The 27,110-nt window shown below is 50.1% G+C and overlaps 1 protein-coding gene across 2 annotated transcripts; it reads left to right on the forward strand.

Annotated features, from left to right (window-relative positions):
• Nucleotides 1-1,914: 1,914 nt before the first annotated feature.
• LOC124483420 (FH1/FH2 domain-containing protein 3-like) lies at nucleotides 1,915-26,975 on the forward strand. 2 transcript variants are annotated; one of them, XM_047043874.1, is made up of 20 exons: nucleotides 1,915-2,032; nucleotides 3,094-3,205; nucleotides 4,463-4,557; nucleotides 4,944-5,087; nucleotides 5,570-5,823; nucleotides 10,532-10,645; nucleotides 10,791-10,925; nucleotides 12,125-12,175; nucleotides 12,907-13,097; nucleotides 14,252-14,836; nucleotides 15,196-16,148; nucleotides 17,102-17,260; nucleotides 18,197-18,379; nucleotides 18,670-18,789; nucleotides 19,680-19,841; nucleotides 20,616-20,806; nucleotides 21,066-21,258; nucleotides 22,870-23,053; nucleotides 23,664-23,828; nucleotides 24,003-26,975. In XM_047043874.1, exons 1-20 carry the CDS (start codon nucleotides 1,952-1,954, stop codon nucleotides 24,083-24,085), a joined length of 4,155 nt encoding a protein of 1,384 aa, XP_046899830.1. In that variant the 5' UTR covers nucleotides 1,915-1,951; the 3' UTR covers nucleotides 24,086-26,975. The 2 variants fall into 2 exon arrangements, with proteins under 2 accessions (XP_046899830.1, XP_046899838.1); XM_047043882.1 differs by lacking the exons at nucleotides 1,915-2,032; nucleotides 3,094-3,205; nucleotides 4,463-4,557; ... (2 more) ...; nucleotides 10,532-10,645; nucleotides 10,791-10,925 and adding an exon at nucleotides 22,052-22,075 and having other exon boundaries at nucleotides 11,936-12,175.
• Nucleotides 26,976-27,110: the final 135 nt, after the last annotated feature.

Raw genomic sequence — 27,110 nt, forward strand, 5'->3', positions numbered from 1 at the left:
AAATGACCATGACATGTATCAGCAACCAGCTTCAAGCAGACCCCCGAGCGTTGTCCTGCCTTGGGAAGGATGTTTATCCTCTGGAAACCTCCTCAACCTCGTGTTTCCCCATTCGTAGGGCCCCTGCTGTGAGGGTCCTACGCTGTAAAATGACTTCTCACTGAGTGGAGATGGCCGCAAAGACGCTGGTAAAGGCCGACGGAGCGTTTCACTAAGTCTGTAAAAAAAAAACAGAAAAAAAGAAAATGCTGCGTACTAAAAGAAGTATTTTGTCCTCTCCCGCTCCTGTCCGCGGCTATTTGTTTCCCCCTGCCATTGCCGTCCCCCCCTGCTTTTTTAGGGCCCTCCTGCTCCCATTCTTACCTTATTTATGGATCCTGTTACAAACGGAAGATGTGTCAGGCCCCACTGACTCTGTCCTGCTCAAATATTTTCCCTCCAGTCGTGTAAGATCGACTCGAGTGATGAGAGGATGGTCACTGGGTTGCTTCTTAGCGTCCTCAGAAAGATGCGTTTTGTTCGAGGGCACGTGGCTGACGTTTTTAGACCTTCCCGGTGGATTTACTGTCTTGGTGTCACCGACCCTAATGTGTGTGTGTGTGTGTGTTTGTGTGTGTGTGCATCCCTACTTCCCTACTATCAGCTGGTGACCTCCTCCACAGCCCCAGCTGATACCACGACCCCTTCAACACCCTCTGAGGAGCTGCACAGACAGGCAGACAGGCAGACAGGCAGACAGGCAGGCAGACAGACAGGCAGGCAGGCAGGCAGGCAGGTAGGCAGATTGATAGATTGACAGACTTCTGGACAGATGGGCATACAGACAGACAGACAGACAGACAGACAGACAGACAGACAGACAGACAGACAGACAGACAGACAGACTGACAGACAGACAGACAGACAGACAGACAGACAGACAGACAGACAGACAGACAGACAGACAGACAGACAGACAGACAGACAGACAGACAGACAGACAGACAGACAGACAGACAGACAGACAGACAGACAGACAGACAGACAGACAGACAGACAGACAGACAGACAGGCAGGCAGGCAGGCAGGCAGTTAGGCAGACTGACAGATTGACAGACTTCTGGACAGATGGGCATACAGACAGATTAACAGACAGACAGACAGACAAATTGACAGACAGACAGACAGACAGACAGAATGACAGTCAGACAGGATGACAGACTGACATATACTTGCAGTTTCTAAGTGTATTTTTGGGAGTGAACGTGTGGGAAGTGTCAGGTGTGCCCATGTCCAGTTGAGTTGGTCCCTTGGTCCTCCTCTAGCCCTGTGTATCAGCAGTCCCTCATGGTTCTACATGGTCCTTAGTGTGCCATGTACAGTTGAGTTGGTCCCTTGGTCCTCCTCTAGCCTTGTGTATCAGCAGTACCTCATGGTTCTACATGGTCCTTAGTGTGCCATGTACAGTTGAGTTGGTCCCTTGGTCCTCCTCTAGCCTTGTGTATCAGCAGTACCTCATGGTTCTACATGGTCCTCACTTGAGTCACTCTCTGTGGAGGGTCGTAGAATCATAAGGAGAACGTGGAAAGCGAAGGATAATGTGTTCCACGCACACGCACACACACACAAACACAAACACACACACCCAGACATCCAGAATGCTTTACTGATGATGTCTGGCACAGATGGGTATGTCTTCTGGTGTAAAGGGAGGGATTAATAGCAATTATTGTTTGAAATGACTAAAGTGTGGTTAACCTCTCTGGCTTTGTTCCTCTCTCTCTCTCTATCTTTTGCTATGTCTCTCTCTCTCTCTCTCTCTCTCTCTCTCTCTCTCTCTCTCTCTCTCTCTCTCTCTCTCTCTCTCTCTCTCTCTCTGTAATTCTCTCTCTCTCTGTAACTCTCTCTCTCTCTCTCTCTCTGTAATTCTCTCTCTCTCTGTAACTCTCTCTCTCCAGCTCTGGGACAGATCATGCTGTATGTGGATGGGATGAACGGCCTGATAGCTCACAATGAAACGGTCCAGTGGCTCTACACTCTGGTTGGCTCTAAGGTACAGTCGACTTCCTCTCCTCTGATGCCATTCCCTCTCTGGTGGAGTCACGGCTCACCTCAGCCCCCTGGTGGCCAGGTCCCTCCCTCACCTATTCTCTCTCTCTCTCACTCTCTCTCTCTCTCTCTCTCTCTCTCTCTCTCTCTCTCTGTGTCTCTCTCTCTCTCTCTGTCTCTCTCTCTCTCGCTCTCTTGCTCTCTCTCTCTCTCCCTGTCTCTCTCTCTTTCTCTGTCTGTCTCTCTCTGTGTCTCTCTGTCTATCTCCTCATTTCTTTTACCCCCTCTTCATTTACCCCCTCTTCTCTTCTTAACGTTGTCTCTTCAAATTTCCTGAGGAAACCTATTCTTCTCGCCTTTGCTCCCTCTCTATTCCCCTCTCTCTCTCTCTCTCTCTCTCTCTCTCTCTCTCTCTCTCTCTCTCTCTCACCGCCTACGTCTCTCCTCTTTCCCCCATGTGGGCTAGTGTAACCCGCCGCATGGTTCTGATCAAGGCCTGGTCGCCAACCGCTTCATTACACTCAGGTCTCTCTCAGTCGCCTTCCGTCCTTCTCTCAATCCTTCTTTCCCTTTCGCGTTTGCGTCCGTTTGCTGTTATTCATGTAGTTAAAGGACCGAGGACAGCTTTAGATTTAGTACCGCTCCATGGTTCAATGTCACCCCTCAAAGCTGCAGAGCAAAATGACTAACATGTGACATGCATCAGACACCATGCGGGGTATTTCCCACGAACTGAGGCTGGTTTCTGTGCTCCTTCTCCATCTTGTGTACGTTTATCATGACCCCTCAGTGTTCTGGAAACAGGAAGTGCTGTCATACGGCACTAGATAATTCTGAATTTGTGCAGCAGGAGATATCATGTGGTTATCATCCAGTCCAGGCTGCAAGACTCTGGTCAGGCCTGTTGAAGAGCTCGTCCGGTTATGTAACACTGAGAACTGGATGGTGTGCTCCCTGGTGATTTAGAGCTGGCATTAGACTCCTTGTCAAGCCCGTTTCCTCCTTGTGTGTGCGCGTGCGTGTTCGTCCACGTGTGCTCATGTGTGTGTGTGTGTGTCGCTGCAGTTCCGCCTGGTGGTGAAGACAGCGCTGAAGCTGCTGCTGGTGTTTGTGGAGTACACCGAGGCGAACGCCGCTCTCCTCATCCAGGCAGTCAACGGCGTGGACACCAAGAGAGGTAAGGCAGACTGCCGGGGCAAAAACACACCAACATCAGAGGGGGTCAGCACCCCGCACTGTTGGATGGCTTACACATACATTAGCGTAGCCAATTTGGGATTCGTCTTTTCAGACATGCGTTGACGATCCATGCAAAGCCAGGTAGAGAGGATGTATTTCTACTCCCGCACCCTAGCTCGGGTGACAGCGGCTCGTGTGCAAGTGGGCTTGTGTTTTCTCCAGAGCTGGCGGTGGTTCGGGTGTCCAGGGGCAGCTCCCCGCCACCACGGCCAAGCCGACAGTATAGCTCTCCCCAAATGGGGCTCGGTTACCCGGTGCTCTAAAAGATCAGCATTGTGTTCGCTCTCGCTGGGGGAGTGGGGGATGAGGAAGAAGTAGAGGTGGAAGAGGAGGTGGGAGGTGGGAGGAGGAGGTGGACGGGAAAGGGGAGAGGGAGGGAGGGAGAGAGCAGGAGGAGAGAGGAGAGGAGGGAGAAGGAGGGAGGTGAAGAAAGTGGAGGAGAGGAGGGAGGGACGACAAGGGAGAAGGAGGGAGGCAGGGGAAGGAGGAGCAGGAGGAGAGGAGGGAGAAGGAGGAAGGAGCAGAGAGGAGGCGGATGAAGGAAGAGAAGGCCGGAAAAGGGGGAAGGAGGAGTAGGGACGAGGATGGAGTAGGTGAGGAGGACGAGGGAGGAGAAGGGTGGAGAAAGGAGGAGGGAGGAGGGGAGGAGGAGGAGAGGAGTGAGAAGGAGGGAATAGGGGAGGAGGAGGAGGGAAGAGAAGAAAAGGGCGGAGGAGGGAATAGGGGAGTAGGGGAGGAGGAAGAAGAGAGGAGTGAGAAGGAGGGAGTAGGGGAGGAGGAGGAGGGAAGAGAAGGGTGGAGGAGGGAGGGCGTTCGGCCTTGTCCCACTCCGAGCTCGGCACTCCTGTGCGGGGAGAGGGAACCCAACACCTCAGCACGGCTGTGACACACACAGCCTTGACCCCCTCCAACTGCAGCGGCTGCTGAGCGGAGCAGTCAGGAGGCCGACCGCGTCTCAGCCCGTCCCCCCGCTCTGAACATCCAGCTCTGGGGGAAAGACCTGTCTGACGACCCCTAACCTTCCCCCTTACCTCAGCCCGGACATCAGAGCCAACAAAACACTTCTCCCAGACCTTTTGTTTCACCTGGCCCAGTGCAGCCTCTAAGGCGCCGGGACTTAACCTCTCTCCACGGAGAGCTTACCTGTGGCTGTCTGCTCGAGCTAGCTAACGCATCGGGGTTTTCTGTGGTGCAGGCACCAAGCTGTGGTCAAACGCCATGGAGATTCTGGACGAGAAGGATGGCGTGGACACCGAACTGCTGGTGTACGCTATGACTCTCGTCAACAAGGTCAGCCTCTCTCTCTCTTTCTCTCTTTCTCTCTCTCTCTCTCCCTCTCTCTCTCTCTCTCTCTCACTCTCTCTCTCTTTCTCTCTTGAACAGCGTCTGTGCTGTATTTTCTTCATTTCCCCCCTCCATCTCCCCGCTCTCCTTCTCTCTATCTCTTCCTACTCATGTGTACCGGCCTTTCCCCTCGTAAATCTTTTGCTCGCCCTGTCATCTCCCCCATTTTCTCTCCTCATCCCCGTTTTTTATCTCCTGCTTCTTTCTCTCTCTCCCCCACGAGTAAATCTAAAGTGTGACACAGATTAGGTACTTGAGATCTGTAATCATGTTGTGATTGTGTGTGCATGTGTGCGTATGGTTGTCTGTGTGTGTGTGTGTGTGTGTGTCAGACGCTGGCCGGCCTGCCAGACCAGGACTCTTTCTATGATGTTGTGGACTGTCTGGAGGAGCAGGGGATCGAGGCCATGTCCAAGAGGCACCTTGGACGCAAGGGCACGGATCTGGACCTGATGGAGCAGTTCAACATCTACGAGGTCAGCCAGCCAGCCTCACCTCACCATGCAACCTCACCCCACAGCCTCGCAGACACAGCCTCACAGACACAGCTTCACCACACAGCCACCACACGGCCTCACCACAGAACCTCACCACAGAACCTCACGACACAGCCTCACCAAAGAACCTCACCACAGAACCTCACCACAGAACCTCACCACAGAACCTCACCACACAGCCTTACCAAAGAACCTCACCACAGAACCTCACCACAGCACCTCACCACAGCACCTCACCACAGAACCTCACCACAGCAACTCACCACAGAACCTCACCACAGCACCTCACCACAGCACCTCACCACAGAACCTCACCACAGCACCTCACCACACAGCCACACGCGACATCAATGTCTCAGTTTCACCCTTGCTCCCTTCACCTCTCCTGAGTAAAGCGTAGCGTTCCGTCTCCGTGTCCAGCACTCTCTCACGTCCTGTTTTCCTCCGCCGTCCGCCCCCAGGCCACCTTACGCCACGAGGACGGCGACGACGACGCTCAGCCCTCGCCGTCCGGCCGCAAAGACCGGCGGCGGGCCAGCGTGGGCGGCAGCAGTGAGAGGAGGGGCCTGGAGCGACGGCGGAGCCGGAGACACTCCCTCCAGAACGGGCGGGGCCACGCCTCGGCCCCCGCGTCCCCCAGCAGCCCGCACTGCCACGGACACAACGGACACTTCCAGGCCTTCGGGGGGCAGCGCATCGAGGACATCAGCGAGAGGTGAGAGGGGGAGGAGGGGGCCCCTGAGAGGAGGAGAGAGAGAAGGAGGGAGAGAAAGCAAGAAACAGAGAGAGACAGAGGGAGTGATATAGGGGAAAAGAAAGAAATACAGAGAGAGAGAGAGAGAGAGAGAGAGAGAGAGAGAGAGAGAGAGAGAGAGAGAGAGAGAGAGAGAGAGAGAGAGAGTATATTTCCACTGTCATTGTTGCTATACATGAACTTGAACTTGGCAGCAGAGTCTGAATTGGTTAACCTTCTAGGTTGGTGTGGTTGGTGTCATGTAGGTTTGAACATTCTCTGCCAAACACAAGTCCTCGCCACCCAGAAAGGGTCAACTCTGAAGACCCCACCAAACATGTCCCGTATGATTCTCTCAGGCTCCATGTAGTTCTCCTTCTCTGTTCAGTCGAACAGGAAGCGCCTGGTCTGCCAGTCTTGTATTGTGTTACAGTCTTGGAGAGACGCGTCTGTAATAAGCAGAGCCAAACTGGGGAATTTAATTATATAGTAATAAAAGAAAAGCAGCGTCGAGGCTGCTGTTGCAAACGGACATTTAGATTAATATTTCTTGCTGCTGAAGGAAATAGGAAACTTCTGGAGGCACTCTGATACGAGCCTTATCCTTTGCTAGCAATTCGGTACGGGAATTTAAATTCCTCACTGACATATTTTTAATCCAATGAATTCCAATGTCCACACAATCACACGGGGAATATGAGCAAAGATTGTTGATGTTTAAGGGGTGATTTTGTGTGTAAAGGGGGATTTTGACAAGGAGTGTGTGTATGTGTGTGCGTGTGTGTGTGTGTGTGTGAGCCCTGCCTTAGCTTGCATGCGTGTGTGTGAATGTGGTTGTGTGTGTGTTCGCTTACGGAAATTATTATTTTTGAAACCCTTTTTCTCAATGTTGTCGCTGAAGTTCCGGAACTGTAAAAAGGACTACAATCACTTCAATATGCCAGTGAATTAGACCCCAGCCTTTTATCTACACAAACCCCCACTGGCAAGAGACATGCTGTTAACCTCTCAGTCTAATGCACACTCTAACCTGATCCACAATTATGAATGACAAGCCTTTTTAACTATCATATCTGTTAGCATTTCTGGTAGCACTCAGTTGCGCCGATAGCTGAATTCCACCCAGCATGTCATGTGATCCAGACTCCTAGCAATCCACCGCAGGAAACCCAAGCCTCCTTTGAAGACGTGGGTTTTCCACATCGCTAATGAAATCCAGCCGTCCAGCATGGGATCATGATAGCGAGGTGGCCATGGACTCACAGGAGAATCCGTGTGCCAGACTCCTTTATCGGTGCAAACAGTCCAGATGTGACCGCACAGCCACAAACCGTCTCAGTGGTCATCCGTTGAAGGAGTCACGGCATTAGAGAGCTCGTTGTGTCATGTCACCTGTTAGGACGCTTGTGTGCGAAACGGGTCCGGGACGATGGAAAGACCGTTTTTCCATGGACAATTCTCTCTGTCATGTGTCTAACGTGTCTCTCTCTGCGATGTGTATTTTGATAAGGGCGCTGTGTGCTCCTGTCTTTCGTTTCTCTCACTCCTGCACGTGTTGTCTGTCGTTTTATGGTCTATTTCTCTGCTGTCTGCTGTTTTTACTGTATGTTGTCTCCGTGCAATTTCTCTTCCTTTTTCTTCTTTCCTCTCTTTCCTGCCCTCTCCCTTCCCTCCCTCCGCCCCTCGGCCCCTCCCTTTGACCACAGAGAGGAGGAAGAGGAGGAGGAGGAAGATGAGGAGGAGGATGATGAGGAGGAGGATGATGAGGAGGAGGAGGATGATGAGGTGGACGATGAGAGTCATCCAATCACTGAGGCCTCTAGACAGGGCCTACACAGGTATCCAAGGACAGCTGGTTTTAACAGCATTCAACCCCAGCCCTATTGGTCCTTCTAGAACGTTCTAGACTGTCCTGTATTCATACCACGTGGTGTTTATGAGTATGGAACATCCTGTGTATTCTTATGTGGGTTTGAATGTATTCCTTCCCTCTGTCCCTGTGCTCTGCTCCCCTGTGCTCCTAGCCTGGGGTCAGCCATGGCGGACTCCTCGACTGTGTGTTTGAGTCTAAAGTGTATGGTTAACCTGGCCCCGGACACCACCAACCCAGAGACAGAGGGAGGGTGTGTGGACGTCTCCAGACCCGGGGCCAGCCGTTCTGTCCCTGTGTCCACCCTATCCCACGGAGGCTTCAGGCCCAGTGCCGTGACTGTCCCTCCCCGACCCTCTGGTCCCGTCTCAGCCTCGGCCCCGAGGAAACTCCCTGGCTCGGCCAGGCTCGTAGGCCGCACGGGCGCCTCTCTAGCCTCCTCGTCCTCTTCCTCGTCCTCCCCCGTCAGTGGACGTCCGTCCTCCTTCCTGGCCTCCCTCCCCCGCTCCCACCCCTTCCTCCCCCCCCTCCCTCTCCCCCCTGACGTGGACCGGCGGCGGGTGTCTGGCGGGGCCAAGGAGGGTGAGCAAGGACAGGCCAGGGAGAAGCTCAGCAGGTAGAGGGGCAGCGAAAGCTACACTTCAGCCACACCTGTTGCATTTCAGTTCCCACAAAAGAGCACCAGCTCTGATATGCATAGTCGTCTCCAGCACTCGTCTCTCTGTCTCTGTGTTCGGCTAGGTGGCTCACTATTCACCCGGCCAAGCATCTGAAATACCTGTTGTTAACCATCGTACAGAAGCCTTGACACTGTTTTAAGTTCACGGTCTTCTTCTTTACTTGGCACAAGAAGCACTTGTCCTATCACTCCCCTGCATGTAAAGAAATGATTTAAGCATAAATAAAGTCCAGCAAAACACGTTTTGCTTGCTTTAGCTTATCCCTCAGATGATAGGAAGGGTTTTGAAGGTCAAAATGGTCAGAGACTGTTACTTTTCCCTGTCAGGCAAGCTCTACGTTCCATCTATCATCTCAGATGGTACACGTAGAAAAGGAATTGAACGATTTGAACAAAGACAAATCCTTTCCTTGACTCGGTTCCTGCAAGGCAAGACGTTCTGTGGAGAACACTACATTTTCCTGACATTTACTGCTCATCTGCCTTTCATTGTGGCACTGTACCACAGTTAAGCCAAGACAAGTCTATAAATAAATTCAAGTATAAAGGGCAACATAATTCACATTTAAACGTCCCTCAGATCTCTCAGCGTTGTGAAATCGCCACAGCAATAGAAACAGGATGGAAAGTATGTCTCTTGAACAGCAGAAAACGACCTTCGTTATGTGTCCTTCTCATACCACACTAACCCTACATTATCTCTAAGTGAGAAGAGAACCACATGGAAGAAGCAAGGAAAAGCTCCCTAAACAGCCAACCCGTGATTTTCAAACCGTTTCATTGATTTCTCGAGGACACTCTGCGTAGCATGCTGTTCCAGTGTCCGGTCAGCACAGAGAGCTTGGCCGTTTTTTGTTGTCGTCGTCTTTTATCGCCCTCCTTCCTTCAAGTCCCCTCCCCTACGTCCTGTCTCTGTCGTTTTTTGATTGCTACCTGCATGCTCTCTGTGTGATGGGAGGTTGACTGGAATGTTCCTCTCTCTCCTCCCTGTCTCTCCTCTCTGCAGTCAGACAGATGTTTCACGTACTAACACATCCAGAGTGTCCTGCTGGGCTGAAAGGTAAGACCTCAATAAGGTCGTATTGATTCCCATGCCTCAGTCCTGCAGTACGTGTAGGTGTGTGATACTCTTGCAGACTTCAGGACACTGTATGTTAGTACTCGCTGTGTTTTCGTTTTTTCCTTTGGGTGGGGAGGGGAATGGGGGGTCGGCTTGGGAACAGTGCTTAGGACGACGGTGCGTCCACCTCTCAATTTGCTATTGGAAAAGCAATGACTTCTAAATACCACTGTTGGTTTGCACTGAAAGCTGTTCTTGTGGGGGACATTTATCAGTTGTATTTATTTTGATGGTGACAGAGAGAGACGAGAGGGAGGGAGGGAGGGAGGGATACAGAAAATGTCCCAGGCCAGAATCATACCCGGGCCCTCATACCCCAGTCCATGTGACCCATGCTCTACCCGGTTCCTTGCTCTGCTGGCTACTTGGCAGAGGGGGCAGACAGTCTTCCATGACCATCCACACACTCAATAGGAAACCTGCAGAAGTCCTTCACAGTCTGCAAGGTGGTGAGGTGTGACTGTCCCGCACATGCACAAGAGCCCCCTCTGCCCAGTCTTGGTGGATCTGTGTGTTGTTTCAGTCAACACATCTCGACGTCTCGAGCCCAGGATGGAAAAACTCCTGTTATATAACCCTCCTTGTTACTGAATATCACACTTAGTCCGAGCCAAGAGCCCAGCCGGGAAAATCAGGGCACCTGTGCAACCATGACAGTCTCTTCGGTTACTTAGTGGAAAAATCGCGTCTGGGACATAATGGTGTTTCTTTTCCGTCTCTCTCTTTCTCTCTCTTCTTCTCGCTCTCTCTTTTCCCCTCCACCATTCCCTCCCTGTCTCTGTGTCTCTCTCTCGGTCTGTCTCTCACTTATACATTCTCTCTTTCTTTTTTCTCCCTCTTTTCCCCTCTCTGTCTCTCTTCTCTCTCTATGCCTGTCTCTCTGTCTCTCTTATTGAGTCTCTCTCTCCTCCCTCTGTCTCTCTTCTCTCTCTATCTCTATCTCGGTCTGTCTCCCTCTCTCTCTCTTTCTCTCTCTCTCTCTCCCTTTCTCTCTCTCTGTCTCTCTCTCTCTCTCCATTAGACACAACAGCAGCTCACACCCTGGGCGTCCCCAGGTGGTGGTGAGCGCCCCCACCACCCCGGTCCACCGTGTTCCCCCCTCCCCGGCCTCCACGCCCGACACCAAACCAGACAGGTCAGCTCCCACATCCACCTCCAGGGGCCTCGGGGTCGTCTCCGAGACAACCCTTGTTCGCCTGAGACCACCCAATGAACATAGGAGGTCATACATGGTTTCAGCCAGATTTGTGGTTCACACCCCCCGTGTTTGTTGTGTCCAGGCCTGCCCTGGGGGGTCTGCTCTCCTCCTCCTACAGGCAGCACCAGGAGTCGCTGGCTGCAGAGCGAGAGAGGAGGAGGATGGAAAGAGAGGAGCGCCTGCAGAGGATCGAGAGGGAGGAGAGGAACCGCTTCAAGTGAGAGCTAGCGTGCACCCTCAAGTGTCTCTAAACAACAGGGATGGGTGGAGATCAGTGGCGGAGCTTTTAACTGCAGGCCATAGGTTCAAATCCCCCCCGGAATGTTGCTTTGGTTAAAAAGCATTTGCTTCTGTTTTTTGTTGTAGTTTTTTTTACATTCAGACCACTCCCCTCAAACAACTAGGATGGGTATAGTTCAGTGGTTCAGCTTTTGACTGTAGATCAAGAGGCCGAAGGTTCAAATCCCCCCCTGTATGTCGCTTTGGGCTTTGGATAAAAAACATGGGCTACATGTCGAGTTTTATGCATCCCACCCTGCATCTCCAAACATTGTGGTTTCCAGGCATTCATCTTGTCAGGACTTTAGATCCACACTCAACCACGAACTGAAAACAGAGAGATTATGCCTGTCTGAATCTCTTTACAAGGTTATTATAGGTATTTACTGCGTTTAGTCTGTTTTGTCTGGGATTGGGAGATCGAGGCATGTAGGCCCATGTTATTTACATTTGACAGTTCATTCATTTAGCAGACACTTTTATCCAAAGCGACACAGTAACACAAACAGTGCATGTTGTAAGTAGAGCAGATAGTCAAGGATCACAATTGCCCCGTTCTAACAGTATGTCAGCGGTTAGAGCCAAAGAACAGTCTGGATTTGACCAGACAGTGCAACAATGATGTTATCAAATGTTAGCGACCGACTGGGAGCTATCAAATGTTATCAACGGACCGAGAACTGTTTACAAACTGGACAGGCTGGTCTCTTCTGATTATGGTCATTGGAAAGGCACTAAAGCCCTGCAGACACTTGGTCTCTGCTTGGTCTGTTGGCCATGTAAAGATCCCTGAAGCAAATGGAGAGGATGGGTCTGGGAACAGGGTTGTTTTCTGTCTTTTTTATAATTGGGAGTATTGGGTATGTGGGAGTCAGATTGCTTAGCGGTGAGGGAGTCGGGTTAGAACCCTTCACCCTACTTGCCTCGGGGGGAATGTCAAGGGGAAGTAATGTACTTACTGTAAGTCGCTCTGGATAAGAGCGTCTGCTAAATGAATAAATGTAAATGTAAAATGTAGCCTCTCCGTTACTATAGCCTAGGCTTTATGATCGTAGAATGTCAATGTAAATATATTTTTCTCTCTCGCTGTATCTCCCTCCCTCTGTCTCCCTTGCCCCCCCCTCTGAACGCTGACAGTCGGGATTACGCGGACAAGCGCGAGGAGGCGAGGCACGCCAGAGAAGAAAGGTACGTCTGCTTCCGAGAGCCGACGCGGGTCATGCGTAGAGAGGTAGCTCGCTGTCTCCGGCGATAGACACGCGGTGGATAGACGATTGAGATGCAATGACCACACGATGAGAGACTCAGAGAGAGGCTCTAGGTTGTCAGCTTTTTGGGAATGGCTAGCAGATGTCTGTAGCTTGCAGATGCCGCCCCGGGCTGAGTTATAGGTGTCAGGGCCTCTCCAGGCCTGCTCTGCATTAAGACCTTTAAGAAGGGAACAGGACAAGGTGTGTAATTGCTTCTTGGCACGGGTCTGCTAGATAAGGAAGGCTGTGTGTGGGTGTATGTACGTGTGAGTGTGTGTGTGTGTGTGTGTGTGAGTGCATAAAATACCATATTTATACTTAAGAGCATTAAACGCATGAATCATTTGTCATGTTTCCCCCTGTTATGCTATGTGGATTTCCTGTAGCATACCACTTGATTGAAGGGGGGGTGCAGCATAAATCAAGATAAGCAAAAGCCATTAAAAAGAGACATGCGCTGGTGAAGATCTATCCGACACTCGGCCTGAAGGAGTTGTCAGGGATGCTTCACAGACACTTGGCCACCGTTTCAAGGAGGGGAATGAAATGTTTTGTGAAATATTTCCTACCCCCGTTTAACTTCAGTCCACACGTGTGACCTAGAGCGTCCATTACAGAGACGTCTGGAGATGGCACCTGGCTGACGTGTATCCCTTCCGCCCCCCGCAGGTACAAGAACGTCGAGAGGCTCGCGTCGGAAGAGTTCGAGAGGGAGCGCCCGCGGGCGCCGACGAGAGGGCGCACGGAGATCACGCTGTGTCTGAGCTCCAACCCCGCCAGCCGCGCCTCCTCCCGCTGTGCCACGCCCTCCTCGGCGGCCAATCAGGAGGAGCCCTCCCCGAGCCCGCCCCAGACACAGGGTAACGCCGTCGGACGACCGTTCATCCTCCCTCCCTGTTCGTTGCCCTGTAGAGCAGAGTAGCCCCTGGTCATCAGCCCAGCTGACATCCACGATGAGGGGTGGGAAATTAGCGCATTGAGGGGCGATTTACATGTGAATTCGAATCCACTGACTCGAGGCCGACAAATTGCCTCATGGGTAGAGAGTCCAAGGGGATCCACGGGATTTGAAATATCACTGTGGAAACATCCGGACGACAGGGCGGACATGGATATGGGCGTACAGCACGGTAGATGGATTGCCTTTCGGGTGCCTCAGAAAGGCTGTGTTGAGACACGTCCGTCTTGCGGCTGTATTGCTTAGCTGAGGGAAACTGGTCAGGGTGAGGCTGTGAAGGGGAAAGAGGGAAGCCGAGGCCCGGTGATTTGGATGTGATTGTGGTGTGGGCTTTCCTGTGGTAACCAAAGGGCGGCAGACTCCCATTATGAGGCTCCATTGACATCCTGCAGGAAGAGGGAAGGTGTGGCGGACTGGACTGGACAGCACCACTAACCATAGACCTTCAGTTTCCCACAGGCTCAGACATGTAGAAACATTTAATTGTTCCGGTGACTTCCACGAAATATATATATATATATATTTTTTTTTAAATCTAACTCAGACCCTCCATTCAAGTAAAAGTGTGAGATTTGTTTGTCGTATGCACATTGAAACAAGTGACTCTGGGAAATGAGATTATTAAGGCAATGTAAGGTGATAACCACATAGTAGGCATAAAAATACATAAATACAAATATGTATATATAAATATATAGAGATGTATTTAAAAAAATACTGGCCAAAAAGTATTTGGCTTAATGAATCGTTTAATATCTTCGTTTAAAGTAGTTCCCGTCACAGTACAGAACAATATAATGCGTTGCAGGAGTACATCAATGTGACAATTGATTAGTTTGATAGTACACATGCTTTAGGAGCGGAAAATGAACTGAGCGTGAACCGAAAAATGCTGATTCGTGACAATTTACTATGCCAATGAATAGTGTCAGGAAGCAATTTAGCAGTATTTAGATTCTAAACAAGATCACTTCTCAAGCTCTGTCCGACAATATTAAGGCATACAATCGAAATCCCTAATGTAACACTTTTGTTGTGTCTTGCTCTCTGTTCCAGGAACCGAAAGAGACTTAGAGCCAAGCCTTGACACCGTGACCCGAACCAGAAGTCCAGCGCCAGAGTTAACAGCACCAGACCCTCCCCCAGAACCTCCCTCGGACGCACCAGACGAGACACAGACGCCAACGGAGACGGAGGCAGAGGCAGGGGCGGAGGCAGAGAGTGAGGACGTGGCTGAGGCTGAGGCAGAACAGGGCAGGGGTGTAGAGGCAGAGACGGGGACAGCGCGACAGACAGACGAAGACGTGAAGGAGGGAGCAAGAGAGGAGGGAGGAGAAAGGGCGGAGGAAGAGAAAGGATCCGAGGTGGAGGAACAGGTAGAGGAAGGGGGGGAAGAAGAGGAGGTGGAGGCGGAGCCAGAGGGAGTCGAGGTGGAGGTGGAGTTAGAGGAGGAGGAGGAGCGTGAGAGGGTGCCGGCGCTGGGGCGAGAGGTGGAGGACAGCGTCTCGCTGAGTGAGAAGGAGAGGCAGAACGAGGAAGTGAACGAGAAGGACAACTGCTCCGCCTCCAGCATCTCCTCGGCCAGTAGCACGCTGGAGCGCGAGGAGCGCGAGGAGAAACTCAACAACGACAACGACGCAGGTAGGAGAACTCGGCCACAAAGCCCCGTCTCATTTCCCCCCCCCCCCCCCCCCTAATCGATCTCTTAATCGAGTTCTGCTTTGTTGGGATGTTAAATGTCTGTCGCGGGGAGTCAGATGGCTGAGCGGTTAGGGAATCGGGTTAGTAATCAGAAGGTTGCAGGTTCGATTCCAGTCCGTGTCAAATGACGATGTGTCTTTGGGCAAGGCACTTCACCCTACTTGCATCGGGGGGAATGTCCCTGTACTTACTGTAAGTCGCTCTGGATAAGAGCGTCTGCTAAATGACTAAATGTAAATGTAAATGTATTGCTGCGTTTGATACTCCTTCCCACTCCCTCCGTGTCTCCCCGGCTGCAGGCCAATGGAAGCAGAGCATCAAGGAGGCCGACGGGAACGACGAATGCAGCAAGATCCTCAACAGCAAGCGCTTCATGTTGGACATGCTGTACGCCGCCAGCAAGGCGCCCGGCGAGGACGAGGAGAAGGCCGGCGAGACGGAGACGGAGAAGAACGAGGAGGACCAGGAGGACCAGGACTCGTCCGTGGCGAGCCTGGCGAGCAGGATCTCCACGCTGGAGGCCAACCGGCAGGCGCGGGAGGAGAACATGAAGAAGATAGACGTCCAGCACCTGGACAACCAGGGCAGCGTCCGAGCCGTGGCCGAGAAGTTCGGCGACCTGGTCAAGGGTCTGGGGACTCCGCATGACCTGGAGGCGTCAGAGAGGCAGCAGCAGGTACTGCAGCCCGACAAGGCGCCCCCGCCGGCCCCTTCCTCCCCCCTGCCCCCGAAGAAGGAGTCGGACTACATCTGGGACCAGCTCATGGCCAACCCCAGGGAGCTGCGGATCAAAGAGCTGGACTTCACCGACCTGGCGGACGAGGACGACCTGGACATCCTGGACGCGGACAGTGTCATGGGCTCCAGCGACCTCACGGCCCCGCCGCCGCCGCCTCTGCCGTGCAACGCTGCTCTACCCCCGGCCCCGCCGCTGTTCGGGTGCCCCCCGCCCCCTCCTATCCTGGGCATGAAGATGGCCCCCATCCCACCCCCACCCTCCATGCCTCCAGCCCCTCCACCCCAGCCCCCGCTTAACTCCCCCCAGCTCGGAAGAGGGGAGCCCCCTCTCTTCCAGAAGAAGAAGAAGACCATTCGATTGTTCTGGAACGAGGTTCGGCCCATGGACTGGCAGTACAGGAACCATAAATGCTGCAAAGAATCTCTGTGGTCCAAACTGGAGCCGGTCAAACTGGACACGTCCAAACTGGAGAATCTCTTTGAGTCCAAGTCCAAGGAGCTGCCTGTCACCAAGGTAGAGATGACTTTACAACACTTTTCTTCATGTCGTATTTACTGTCACAACTGACTCTAAGCTGTGACAAAAACAAGAGGCTACACATGGGGAATCGTAAAGAGTAACAAATGAGATATATAGTAACAGAGAGTGGCTATCCAAAATCAGAACTATAGGGAGAGTGCGAGTGAGACACCACAAAAAACGCCACACAGACAAAGAGACAGAGCAGTCCAAAATGAGGACAAACATACCGTACACTATTTGCTTGGGCAGCATTTCCAAGAATAGCAATCGAAAATGTACCACATCTTGAGCAGAAAAAGCCACGTTGACCCTCAGGTGTGTTCTGTAACAGTCAAAGCTGGCGGTGGACTTTTGGTCTTTTTTTCCTGTTCATAATTCAGTATTTCCTGCTGTGTTTTCTATTTCGGGTACACACGTGTGCCTGTTTAGCCATTGATGCATGTGCAGGCTTCAGGCCGGCTCCAGCAGGCAAACATTTGGTGTGCATCGTGACTCGGGGTTGGGCCCATCCGCTGTCATCGGTGGTTGTCTCCTGCCTCAACCTGCAGAAGAACGCAGGTCGATTTGAAACAGATTGTTTTTCGATAGATATGGGTCAAAGCCTTCGCATGTCGGAGGGAGACAACATGATGGAGTGCCACGGAGTGACTCCTTAATACCTTTTAAACCCCATCAAAGGTGCAGCCTGTCTTTTATAAAGCACACTCTGTCACAGAGAGACCCAGCCAGGAGAACCCCTCGAGAGCAGATGAGCCCACCCCACATATAGATCAAGTCTCTCACTGTAAAGGTTCACAGACAGTATCAGCCAGATGATGTGGCTGTGACTGACTCTGAACAGGTCACCTACAGTACAAGGTAGATTCTTGAAAAATAAAGATGAACTTTGCAGGTCAAGTGTAAAACGTTCTTTATTTTTTCGGAACCTTTTTCGACCCTCTCAGAAAGCAGCCGTTGATGGGAAACGACAAGAGATCATAGTCCTGGATTCCAAACGGAGTAATGCCATCAACATCGGTCTGACTGTCTTACCCCCACCCCGGACCATCAAGACGGCCATTCTTAACTTTGATGAGTACGCGTTGAACAAGGAAGGCATTGAGGTAAGCTGCAACAGTATCGCTGTACAGTGTTCACGGATGGTTCTAGTGTTAACATCCAGAGCTTCTGGAAGGTAATGGTTTTGTATGTGAGCCAAACAGATGTATCTGTCCCCGGCAAATTTGTTTTCACCGTTCTCTCCACAGTTAATCTGTCATGTCGAATAATATGCAGATTTAAACCAGAATGTTCTTTGAGGAAATGGAATGGCTGCCTTCCTAGCTGCTTCGTGCTAGAGATACATTGCTGACTTGGCAAACACAAATACATTCATCTCAAACGTATCCAAAATAAGCCTGGTTTCACTGAGGACTAGTTGACCCAGTCTACCGAAAACACATGCCGTGTGCATTTCCGCATTAGATTTTTCACAAAAAAAAGCTTTCAATTAGTGTGGATTGGCCACAGTGTGGTCTTGTCCTCTGGTCTCCCAGCTGGATGGCTGTGTGTTTGGCCGCGCTCATGTAATTAATCACCAGGACGATTAAAGGTTAGCAACACATGCATTTTTGAAGGTCGTTTTCAAACCATAATATAGACCTTTGGTGGACTTCGGATCTGCAAATAATCCCGTTAGCCTTACGTAATCTGTATTTTTCAATGTTCTTACCATGGAAACATTTTTACCAGAGAGAAGTTTACGTACCGCTCTTCCTCCTGTGTCTGGAAGTGTTTTCTCACAGACAATCCCAGCGAGGTAAAGAGTTCACATGTCACGCAAGGTTGTGAATGAATCGTGGAAGAAGAAGAAAAAAAAACGAAACCTAAAACTGGAAACAATTTGTGTTTACCATTTCGATGAATCACCTCTGACACCGTTTCTATCGGCTCCGTGATATACTGTATCCCAGTGTAAATACACTCGATACTTGTTTGTGTCCCCCGCTGACTGTCTCCCATCTCCGTCCCTCTCTCCCACCTTCCATCCCTCTTACTAGAAAATACTGACAATGATCCCGACGGAGGAGGAGAAGCAGAAGATCCAGGAGGCCCAGCTGGCCAGCCCCGACGTTCCCCTGGGCTCAGCCGAGCAGTTCCTCCTCACCCTCTCCTCCATCACCGAGCTGTCCGCCCGCCTGCAGCTCTGGGCCTTCAAGATGGACTACGAGGTCATGGAGAAGGTCAGCTCGTCTCCTCTTGTTTGTTTTGGATGTGGACGCGGATCGCGCTCCTTTTAGGGAGGGTCGGAGCCCCTGTCACAGGGTTAGGGTTACACGGCCGTGGTGGAGTCTTGGCTGCACCTGATTCTGACATGTCTTCACGTTCCTTCTCCTGTTGTGTTCTGTTATTCGATGGATTCCATCCTCCGAAGGGGGGGGTGGGTAGACATTTAAACGGCTCCCTCCCAAACGGGTCCTCGACTTCCTGGGTGCCTAAGGGCCTGATCTGACTGGATGTCGTGCTCTTTCAGGAAGTGGCCGAGCCCCTGCAAGACCTGAAGGAAGGGATGGACCAATTGGAAAAGAACAAGACTCTACGCTACATCCTGTCCACGCTCCTGGCCATAGGCAACTTCCTCAACGGCACAAACGTGAGTACCCATCCGGAGAGCTGGCCCGGGGCGAGGAGAGATGGCCGTCCCTCCCCCCCCCCCTGTCCGTGTGCCCACCCCCCCACCCCCCGCTAAGCACCCTCCATATTTACTTGGCAAGTGAAACAGTGGTCCTCTGTGTGTTGAGGAATGTGCTGTGTGCTGCCTTGCTGTCTGACTGAGGAGAGAGAGAGAGAGAGAGAGAGAGAGAGAGAGAGAGAGAGAGAGAGAGAGAGAGAGAGAGAGAGAGAGAGAGAGAGAGAGAGAGAGAGAGAGAGAGAGAGAGAAAGAAAGAAAGAAAGAGAGAGAGAGAGAGAGAGTGTAGAGAGTATGTATGTGTGTGTGTCTGTGTTTCTATGTTTGTGCGTGTGAGAGAAAAACTTTGAGAGAGAGAGTGAAGATAGGAAAACAGAAAAAGAGAACTTATCCTTGGGGATATTAGAAGTAAACATGCAAGTGGGAAACATGATGCATCAAACACGTGGGTCACAAAAATAATGTGTGTGTTTATATTTTACGGTAAACCATTTAAAACAGGCAAAAGAACAAAGCAAATCCGGTTAAGGATTATGTCTTTCTGGACATGCTGTTCTCTTTTTTTAGCTCTGTGAAAAATTGGCAGGTCTGCAGTTGATTGTGGTTTCTGATAATCATGGCCTAATGAATCTGGATCACTGTTCAACCACTCTATTGGAGCCCTTTTTCTTTGTACAAGACCCTGCTATCCAACATAATAATACCATGGAATCGTGTTGTGGTACAAATCTGTGACCTGGCCAAAACGGAAATTGGCTGCAATTTGGACCTAATTTTAAAGTCTCTGAACTTCTGCCATGAAATTGTATCATTATGGTGTGTGTGCGTGTGTGTGTGTGTGTGTTTGTATCCAGGCTAAGGGCTTTGAGCTGAGTTACCTGGAGAAGGTTCCGGAGGTGAAGGACACGGTCCACAAGCAGTCCCTGCTGCACCACGCTTGCTCCATCGTGGTTGAGAAGTTTCCAGACAGCTCAGACCTCTACTCAGAGATAGGAGCCATCACTCGTTCAGCTAAGGTTAGCCTTCGGCAGCACGCATCCAACACAAATTCAAAGATGCCAACCTAACTTGTGTCTGGCACGGGTTAACTGACGCAATGTAGATGCTAGGCTTCATAAAATATGCTATTGGGTTAACTGACGCAATGTAGATGCTAGGCTTCATAAAATATGCTATTGGGTTAACTGACGCAATGTAGATGCTAGGCTTCATAAAATATGCTATTGGGTTAACTGACGCAATGTAGATGCTAGGCTTCATAAAATATGCTATTGGGTTAACTGACGCAATGTAGATGCTAGGCTTCATAAAATATGCTATTGGGTTAACTGACGCAATGTAGATGCTAGGCTTCATAAAATATGCTATTGGGTTAACTGACGCAATGTAGATGCTAGGCTTCATAAAATATGCTATTGGGTTAACTGACGCAATGTAGATGCTAGGCTTCATAAAATATGCTATCGGCAGGGCAGTCCAGTAGCTCACCAGAGAAGTGCACGTGTCACGTAGGTTGAGGGGTTACCGCAGTTACCTGGGTACAAAGTTGCTTTGGCTCACCTTGGCCCTTTGCTGTTTGCCTTCCATTCTCTCTCTCTCTCTCTCTGTCTCTCTCTCTCTATCTCTCTCTCTCTTTTTCTCTCTCTCTTCCCTGCCTCTCTTGTCACAGTTCACTTCAAAACTGTCCAATAAAGCATGGCATCAACCGTAGTCACTTTGGCAGCTTTTGGCAAACACAGATATGAGCAGCAGGGGTCGGCAGTGGTACCATCTGTGTTGTCCCACGCTAGGTGGACTTTGACCAGCTGCAGGAGAATCTGAGCCAGATGGAGCGAAGGTGCAAAGCATCCTGGGACCACCTCAAGGTCATCGCCAAGCACGAGATGAAACCAGCACTGAAGCAGAAAATGTCCGACTTCCTGAAGGACTGCGCGGAGAGGATCATCATCCTCAAGATCGTGCATCGGAGGATCGTCAACAGGTTAGACCCAGTCTCACCGAGCAATGTGGCTGAAGTTGTAGACATATTTCAAGCGGGTTATAAACATGGATAATCTGAATTATGCAAAACCAAAGCACCAGTCTATCTGTACTATGAATCTTGGTGGGGGGGGTGGGTCTATGAACACTGTTTGGAATAAAAAGCATCGGCTCAAATAAATATTTCACTCTGCATCACATTACATCTGGCTGTGCTTGGTGAGGGCATCATCCAGACCTGACCATCTCTCTGCCTCCAGGTTCCACGCCTTCCTGTTGTTCCTGGGACACCCGGCCTACGCCGTGCGGGATGTGAGCATCCATCGCTTCAGCAAGATCCTCAGCGAGTTCGCCCTGGAGTACCGGACCACTCGCGAACGGGTCCTGCAGCAGAAGCAGAAGAGGGCCAACCACCGCGAGAGGAACAAGACCAGGGGGAAGATGATCACTGACGTAAGGGCTCCATCCAGCACGATGCTCCCAGGGCTAGCAGCTCAGAAGACATCCACCTTTGACCCTCTCCCTTTGGGGCGTCGTCCCGCTGTAGTCTCTCCGTCATGGTTGATAGTCTTGAACTGGAATCAAAAACCCCTCGACCTGGTTGAATCCCCTGGAATGTGGCTACTCCAGACAGCACGTTCTTCCGTAATGACATCAGCATTGTTCTTTGGGGTCCAAACATATAGTTGGTTACTGTAACAATAACCTGTGGGCTGTTTTCAGCGTATCCTGTTCTAGGGCAGCCGTAGAGGGAGGTCAAGTCAGACACCTCCCCCCTGAGTTGTCTAAATCCCTTTATCCCACAGAGCCCTGCTCTCTCCCTCTATCCCTCTCTCTCTCTCTTCCTATATATCTCCCTCTCTCTTTCTCTCTCTCTCCCTCTCTACCCCCCTCTCTCCTATCCCCTCTCCCCCTCCCTCTCCTCCTCTCTGTCTCTCTCTCTCTCCCCAGTGTGTTTGCCTTGGCGGGGCCCTGCCCCAGTTTAAGGGGACCCTAATTCAATCACTGTGTGAAAATTCAAACCTTTGCATGTCCCTTGTGGAGCAATAACAAGGCCCACACTGCGCCGTCTCTCCCCTTAACGAGGAGGAAGCGGAGATGAGCCGTCAGGGTCACAGGTCTGATTGTGGGCCCTCATGGAAGACAACGCTTGTGAGTTTCAGAAAACCATAACAACTTATCCTTTTCCGTTGTCTCCCCCCTCCCCCCTCCCCCCTCCCCCCTCCCCCCCATTTTTCCTCTGAAGAGTGAGGATGAAGAGGATGGTGAGGTAGGAGTGTGAGAGGAAACACTCCATCGGGTGCATGCGTCTTTGGACGGACTTGCTAGTTGTCCGGTGGCTATGTCCATAACGGGAAACGAGCGCCCGGTTTGCTCTGTTAGCTGGACTTTGTTTCATCTGGCCGGCTCTGGTTGGACATCGTGATTTGCTGTGATTATAGAGTCCAGCTACCTACGCGTCAAAGCCACATCGTTTGTTGTCTTTGGGTGCTACTGGAATGCAACTAACTCGTAACATGAGATTAGCATTACCATGCCGGGTGTGTGTGCATGCATGGGTGTCTGTGTGCCTGTGTGTGTGTGTGTACAAAGGGGCACATCTAGAGACGAGAAAGCGGCCCCCCAAATTCAAAGCAGCCCCCAAGTGGGTCAGAGTCTGTAGATAAGCACGTCCACCCAGTCAAACCAAGAGGAGTGATTCTGACCTAGACCAGGATCGAATTACCTCTTTCTGCTCTCGATCAATACAAGATTACCTGCCCTGTCAACACTACTGTTGCAATACAGATGGCTGTGGCTTTTCATCGTTTGGGGTCAGGGTTCATCGGAAGGTCATCACATCAGACTACAGGCCGTATTGTCTCAGTGTACATGGAGCATATATGTATGTATGTATATATATATCAAATGTATTCGTTTTCCATTTGTATAACAGGTTTGAGCTTCCGAAAATTGTTTTCCGAATGCGGTTGATACCAGAGCATGGTGATAAATCTTAACAGTTTACCCCCGGTGAAACTGACAGTGCTCCAACGATGTCTCTGTGCCTCTCTCTCTCCACAGAACGGGAAGTTTGGCGGCGCGTCTCCGGAGGGCCGCGAGAGCCCGCCCCAGGGCCTGCAATACGCCGAGGACGCCGCGGAGCACGAGAACATGAAGGCAGTCCTGAAGAGCAGCTTGCAGGGCGGCGGCGACAGTGGGTCGTCCACCGTGCCGGGCCTGCGCACTCGCACCAGGGCCAACAGAGGTCAGTGTTGTCATCCTCTACACACGACACCCGCGACGAAACCGGCAGCACTCCGGGTGCAGTTTTTTTTCCGCTTGAATTCACCTACAGTACCAGTCAAACGTTTTGACACATTTTCCCATTATGTTTGGCTTTACTAGTGTGTGAATAGTGGGTGTGGTGGTGGAGGTGGGCCTAACACAGACTTCCTTGTCGTGCTAGCTGTGTTATGCTAGCTACTTTGGTTTGACTGGCCCATACTGACACTTGTCCACGAATGCCATGGTCAACAGAGGGACAAATACCTTGCCTGCCTCGTGTCACCAGCTATCCCATACTGCCACGTGGGGGCTGTCACATGACTTCCATCAAATAATGACGGGCGAGATTTCGCCAGGCAATTTTTACCTCGATAGTTGTCAGCAAATTGCGCCTTTTAATCTCTGTCTGGATGTTCTACTAATAGATACTACTAACATTAAAAGTATATTCCTTTCGCTAAAGTGTCACTCATAGTCTACAGAGAGTTCTGATCGGTCAATATGCAACAGATCCCAGGTTTTACGCTGACAAACATCAACAACAGTCTAGGGTTGGTGTCAGTGTGCCTGTCTGGTTTGGTTTCCGCCAGGTCGCATCGCCCCGTGGTCCTTGGTGAACGACGACCCAGCGAACGGAACGGAGGCCGACACCGCGGACGAGATCATGGAGCGCATTGTCCGTTCCGCCACACAGGGGCCCAGCCAGCGCACGCAGCCTCGCGAGAGGAAGAGGTCCCGGGCCAATCGCAAGTCATGTGAGCTGGTCCTTCCTGAATCTTTCGTCCAATGACAAAGTGCTTTACTTGGGTTGAGATTGAACGGGGATTTATCATGTAACGTTGTATCACATTATGTAACTCAAGAAAATGCAATTCACAGTAATGTCAAGACTAATCCCTCTCCCCCTCACCCCTTTTCTGGACACACAGTGAGAAGGACACTGAAGAACGGCTTGACTCCAGAGGAGGCCCATGCTCTGGGGTTGGCCAGTGGCTCAGAGATGCAGGTGTGACAAGGAGCTGGATCAAGCAGGACACACACACACACATCTGAGAATCCCACTGCCCTTCCCTCATCTCGCCGGGCAGCCAGCCAGCCAGCCACCCAACTGCAACAAGACTGGCACCAACCCTGACACTGCCTGGATGTGTGGATCTCAGCTTTATGTTTAGACACCAGTGTGTGTCTCTTGATAAAGTTGGACAGAGACATGCTGAAGAGAAACGTGTCCAGCGATACTAGCTGTATCCAGAGACATGGAGGCCCCACATTTTGTTTCTGGTCAGCAAAGTGGTTCTGTGAGGGCACTGTGCGGACTCTCCTACCCTCCACTTTCTCAGGTCCCGAGGGAAACATTCAAACCACTAAACTATGAGGTTTTACTTGAGTGCTGATTCAACACGCTGGTCCTATCAGGGTGAAGTGTAAATTTGAACATGGGTGTCGGGGACACGTTGGAGAAACGTCTCCGACTTCAATGTAAAAAGCAAATCTTAATCCCAGTGGGTTTGTGACCATGGCTGAGAGGTATTCCTGTAAACAGAGCGCTCTGGAGCCCCAATGTGACTTGGCTGAGTGAGTGCTTGAATAACTGTGGCCTTCAGCCTGAGCCACGAGGGCTTATCGTGGCGCAGATCTCCGTAGCTACGCCAACCCTCGACGTGAGAAACGTCTGAGATTGTGCAGCGCTTGGGTCGTCACCCGTGTGGTTTTAGCGATAACAAAAAGAGAATCGTGGTTGCATTTTCTTTCTCTTTTGATAGATTTGTCTCTGTGCACACAACAGTTATTCTGCTTCATTGTACTACTGTAGTAGTTTTGTCTTAAAGTACTTTTATGCTGACGAAGGTGATCAGACGCGGAATATTTGCACTGGATGTAGAAGTTTGGTTTTTAGAGAGGGAGTGATTAATCCTTGACACTGTCACGCCACTCCTATGTCCACTAAACATGAAAACAAACCATCCTGTATAACCAGCAACCAAGCAGTAGCACAGTTTGTCGTAAAATACAATTTCTTAAGGCAGTATCAAGATTCCATCTTCCATAGACTGAGCTTGGTTACAGTGAGTTGGAAATTGTGTTGGAGGAGGGATGAACTGGAATTTGTGGAACATGGCATGGTGTGTGGGAGAGGAATGTGGAACACGCTTCACGCTACGCGGAATTGAAACAGTGGATAAAAAGATGTTATGGAATGGATAATGCAGCAATTGGCTTTGGAGTGAGCTGCAAGTTGACATGGGAGCAGAGTGGTCGGATAGTGCTGGGCCCAAGCTAACACATGTAATGCATACTGAATATCTAGCTTGAGCAAACCTCCAGAATAGACACATGCTGCATGTAAGAGACCAGGCAGGTGATCACCACTGATGCAGGTCATTAGTCTATAGTTGACCACACGTATAATGTGACTGAGGTGTTAGAATTGAGAGAGTGGCTCGGTAGAAATTTGACCACTCATCACGTGAAAAAAAAATGAGTGACCTTTAATATTCAAGAAAAACAAGTTCAACAAATATTTGTGTGTTGTTTTTTAGAAATGATGAGCTGGAAATGAGTGAGTGCCTTTTAGAGATGTATATTTATTAAGCCATGTTCAGGGACATCATCTAGAGAATGTCACTGTGTGAAACTAAAGACATACAGCAAACAGAGCTTGGGGTAGCATTATTACCTAGACCAAGGACTTGGAACCATTGACCATTTAACAGCTGTCATTTTTTTTTCATTCTCTCTTAACATCCAGAAATCAGATCAAACTATGTTCCATGGCAATTACATGTCTTCTACTTCCATGTAGTTTGTGGTACCAGTAAATAATTCAATACAAACATGATTTATTTTTATTTTATTTTATTAGGGCTAAACTATGAGTAGTAGCTAAATCCATCTGCCTTAATTTAGAATTAGGGCACGTAATTTATCTGAACTTTCCCACACTGCTGACTATCTATTGAGGTTCTTAGATCTAGTCAGACTTGTTTTTGTAATGTCCATTAGCAATTGTTAGCAAAGTTGTGAGATTGTTCTACAGTCACAAATGCCCACTGTGATGGAAGCATAGCCATTGTTGAGAGATACAAATATATCAAAGTGCTATGTGTGCAGCACCTTGAATGATTATCCACAACCAGTCGCAAAATATTTGCCACACGCTTATGTCTATCTTGTGAGTACTTTCTGGCAACTTTGGATGAAACCTTTTCAGCACCTTATACACCATTTGTAGCATGCATCTTTTATGGAAACAAGTAAAAGATGAGATATCTGTTTAGCCTCTTTCCCAGATGGTACAGTACTTTGAGTATTGGCAAATAAAATAAAAAGCTGAGTACATGTAAAGTAAAAGTAGATGAATGATGTAAAAAGAAATATGTAAATGTCACGACTGTTTGTCTTTCATTTGTCGGTATTTTGTATAGAATAGTGTATTATAGTAAAATCAGTATTATTCTAAGAATGTTATTTTGTATTGTTATCATTGTAATTTAAGCGAAACCAAGCCATGCATGGTTTTCAAAAATGTCTGCAGATGTCACTTCAACTAGAATCTGAGGGAAGTTGGTTTGATATTTCGGAGACTTAAGTGTGTGTTTTGTTGTACGTTTTTACTCTGCACAGACTTGAAAACATGGTAGGATGCAGTGATCCATATAACCACCTTAGCACTTCTGTGGAAGCCTAAGAAGCCTTCGATTCCATTGCACTCAACAACAATCCGTTTTTTCTCATTTCAACATTAGCCCGTGTTACCCATCGCTGCCTGTGCCGTACCACGTCATTGTGGGGCTTGGATACCAGTGCTGTACTATCAAAACTCTGTGAGCTTTTCTTGCATATATGCCCACAACAGAAATGTATGTATGAAAATAAATGCAATAAAAAAAAGGCTCATCAAAGAGTTGCGAGGAGTGTTGACATGCTACCTGTGTTTCTGGGTACGGTAAATGAGATCCCCTGCTGGTTAAGTTCAAAACTGCAACCTGGGATGACCGGAGACATTGAATGTGTGAAGGTGCAATATTTCAGTGTTG

Source organism: Hypomesus transpacificus, chromosome 2 (genome assembly GCF_021917145.1).
Source record: "Hypomesus transpacificus isolate Combined female chromosome 2, fHypTra1, whole genome shotgun sequence".
NCBI classification, from domain to species: Eukaryota; Metazoa; Chordata; class Actinopteri; order Osmeriformes; family Osmeridae; genus Hypomesus; species Hypomesus transpacificus.

What these genes read in the sequence shown, in the direction of transcription:
- LOC124483420 (XM_047043874.1), top strand. Translation starts at nt 1,952, where the DNA reads ATGCTGTATGTGGATGGGATGAACGGCCTGATAGCTCACAATGAAACG. An exon ending in CGGCGTGGACACCAAGAGAG is followed by an intron (nt 3,206 to 4,462) that starts GTAAGGCAGACT and finishes TCTGTGGTGCAG; the next exon opens with GCACCAAGCTGTGGTCAAAC. An exon ending in CCGGGCCAATCGCAAGTCAT is followed by an intron (nt 23,829 to 24,002) that starts GTGAGCTGGTCC and finishes CTGGACACACAG; the next exon opens with TGAGAAGGACACTGAAGAAC.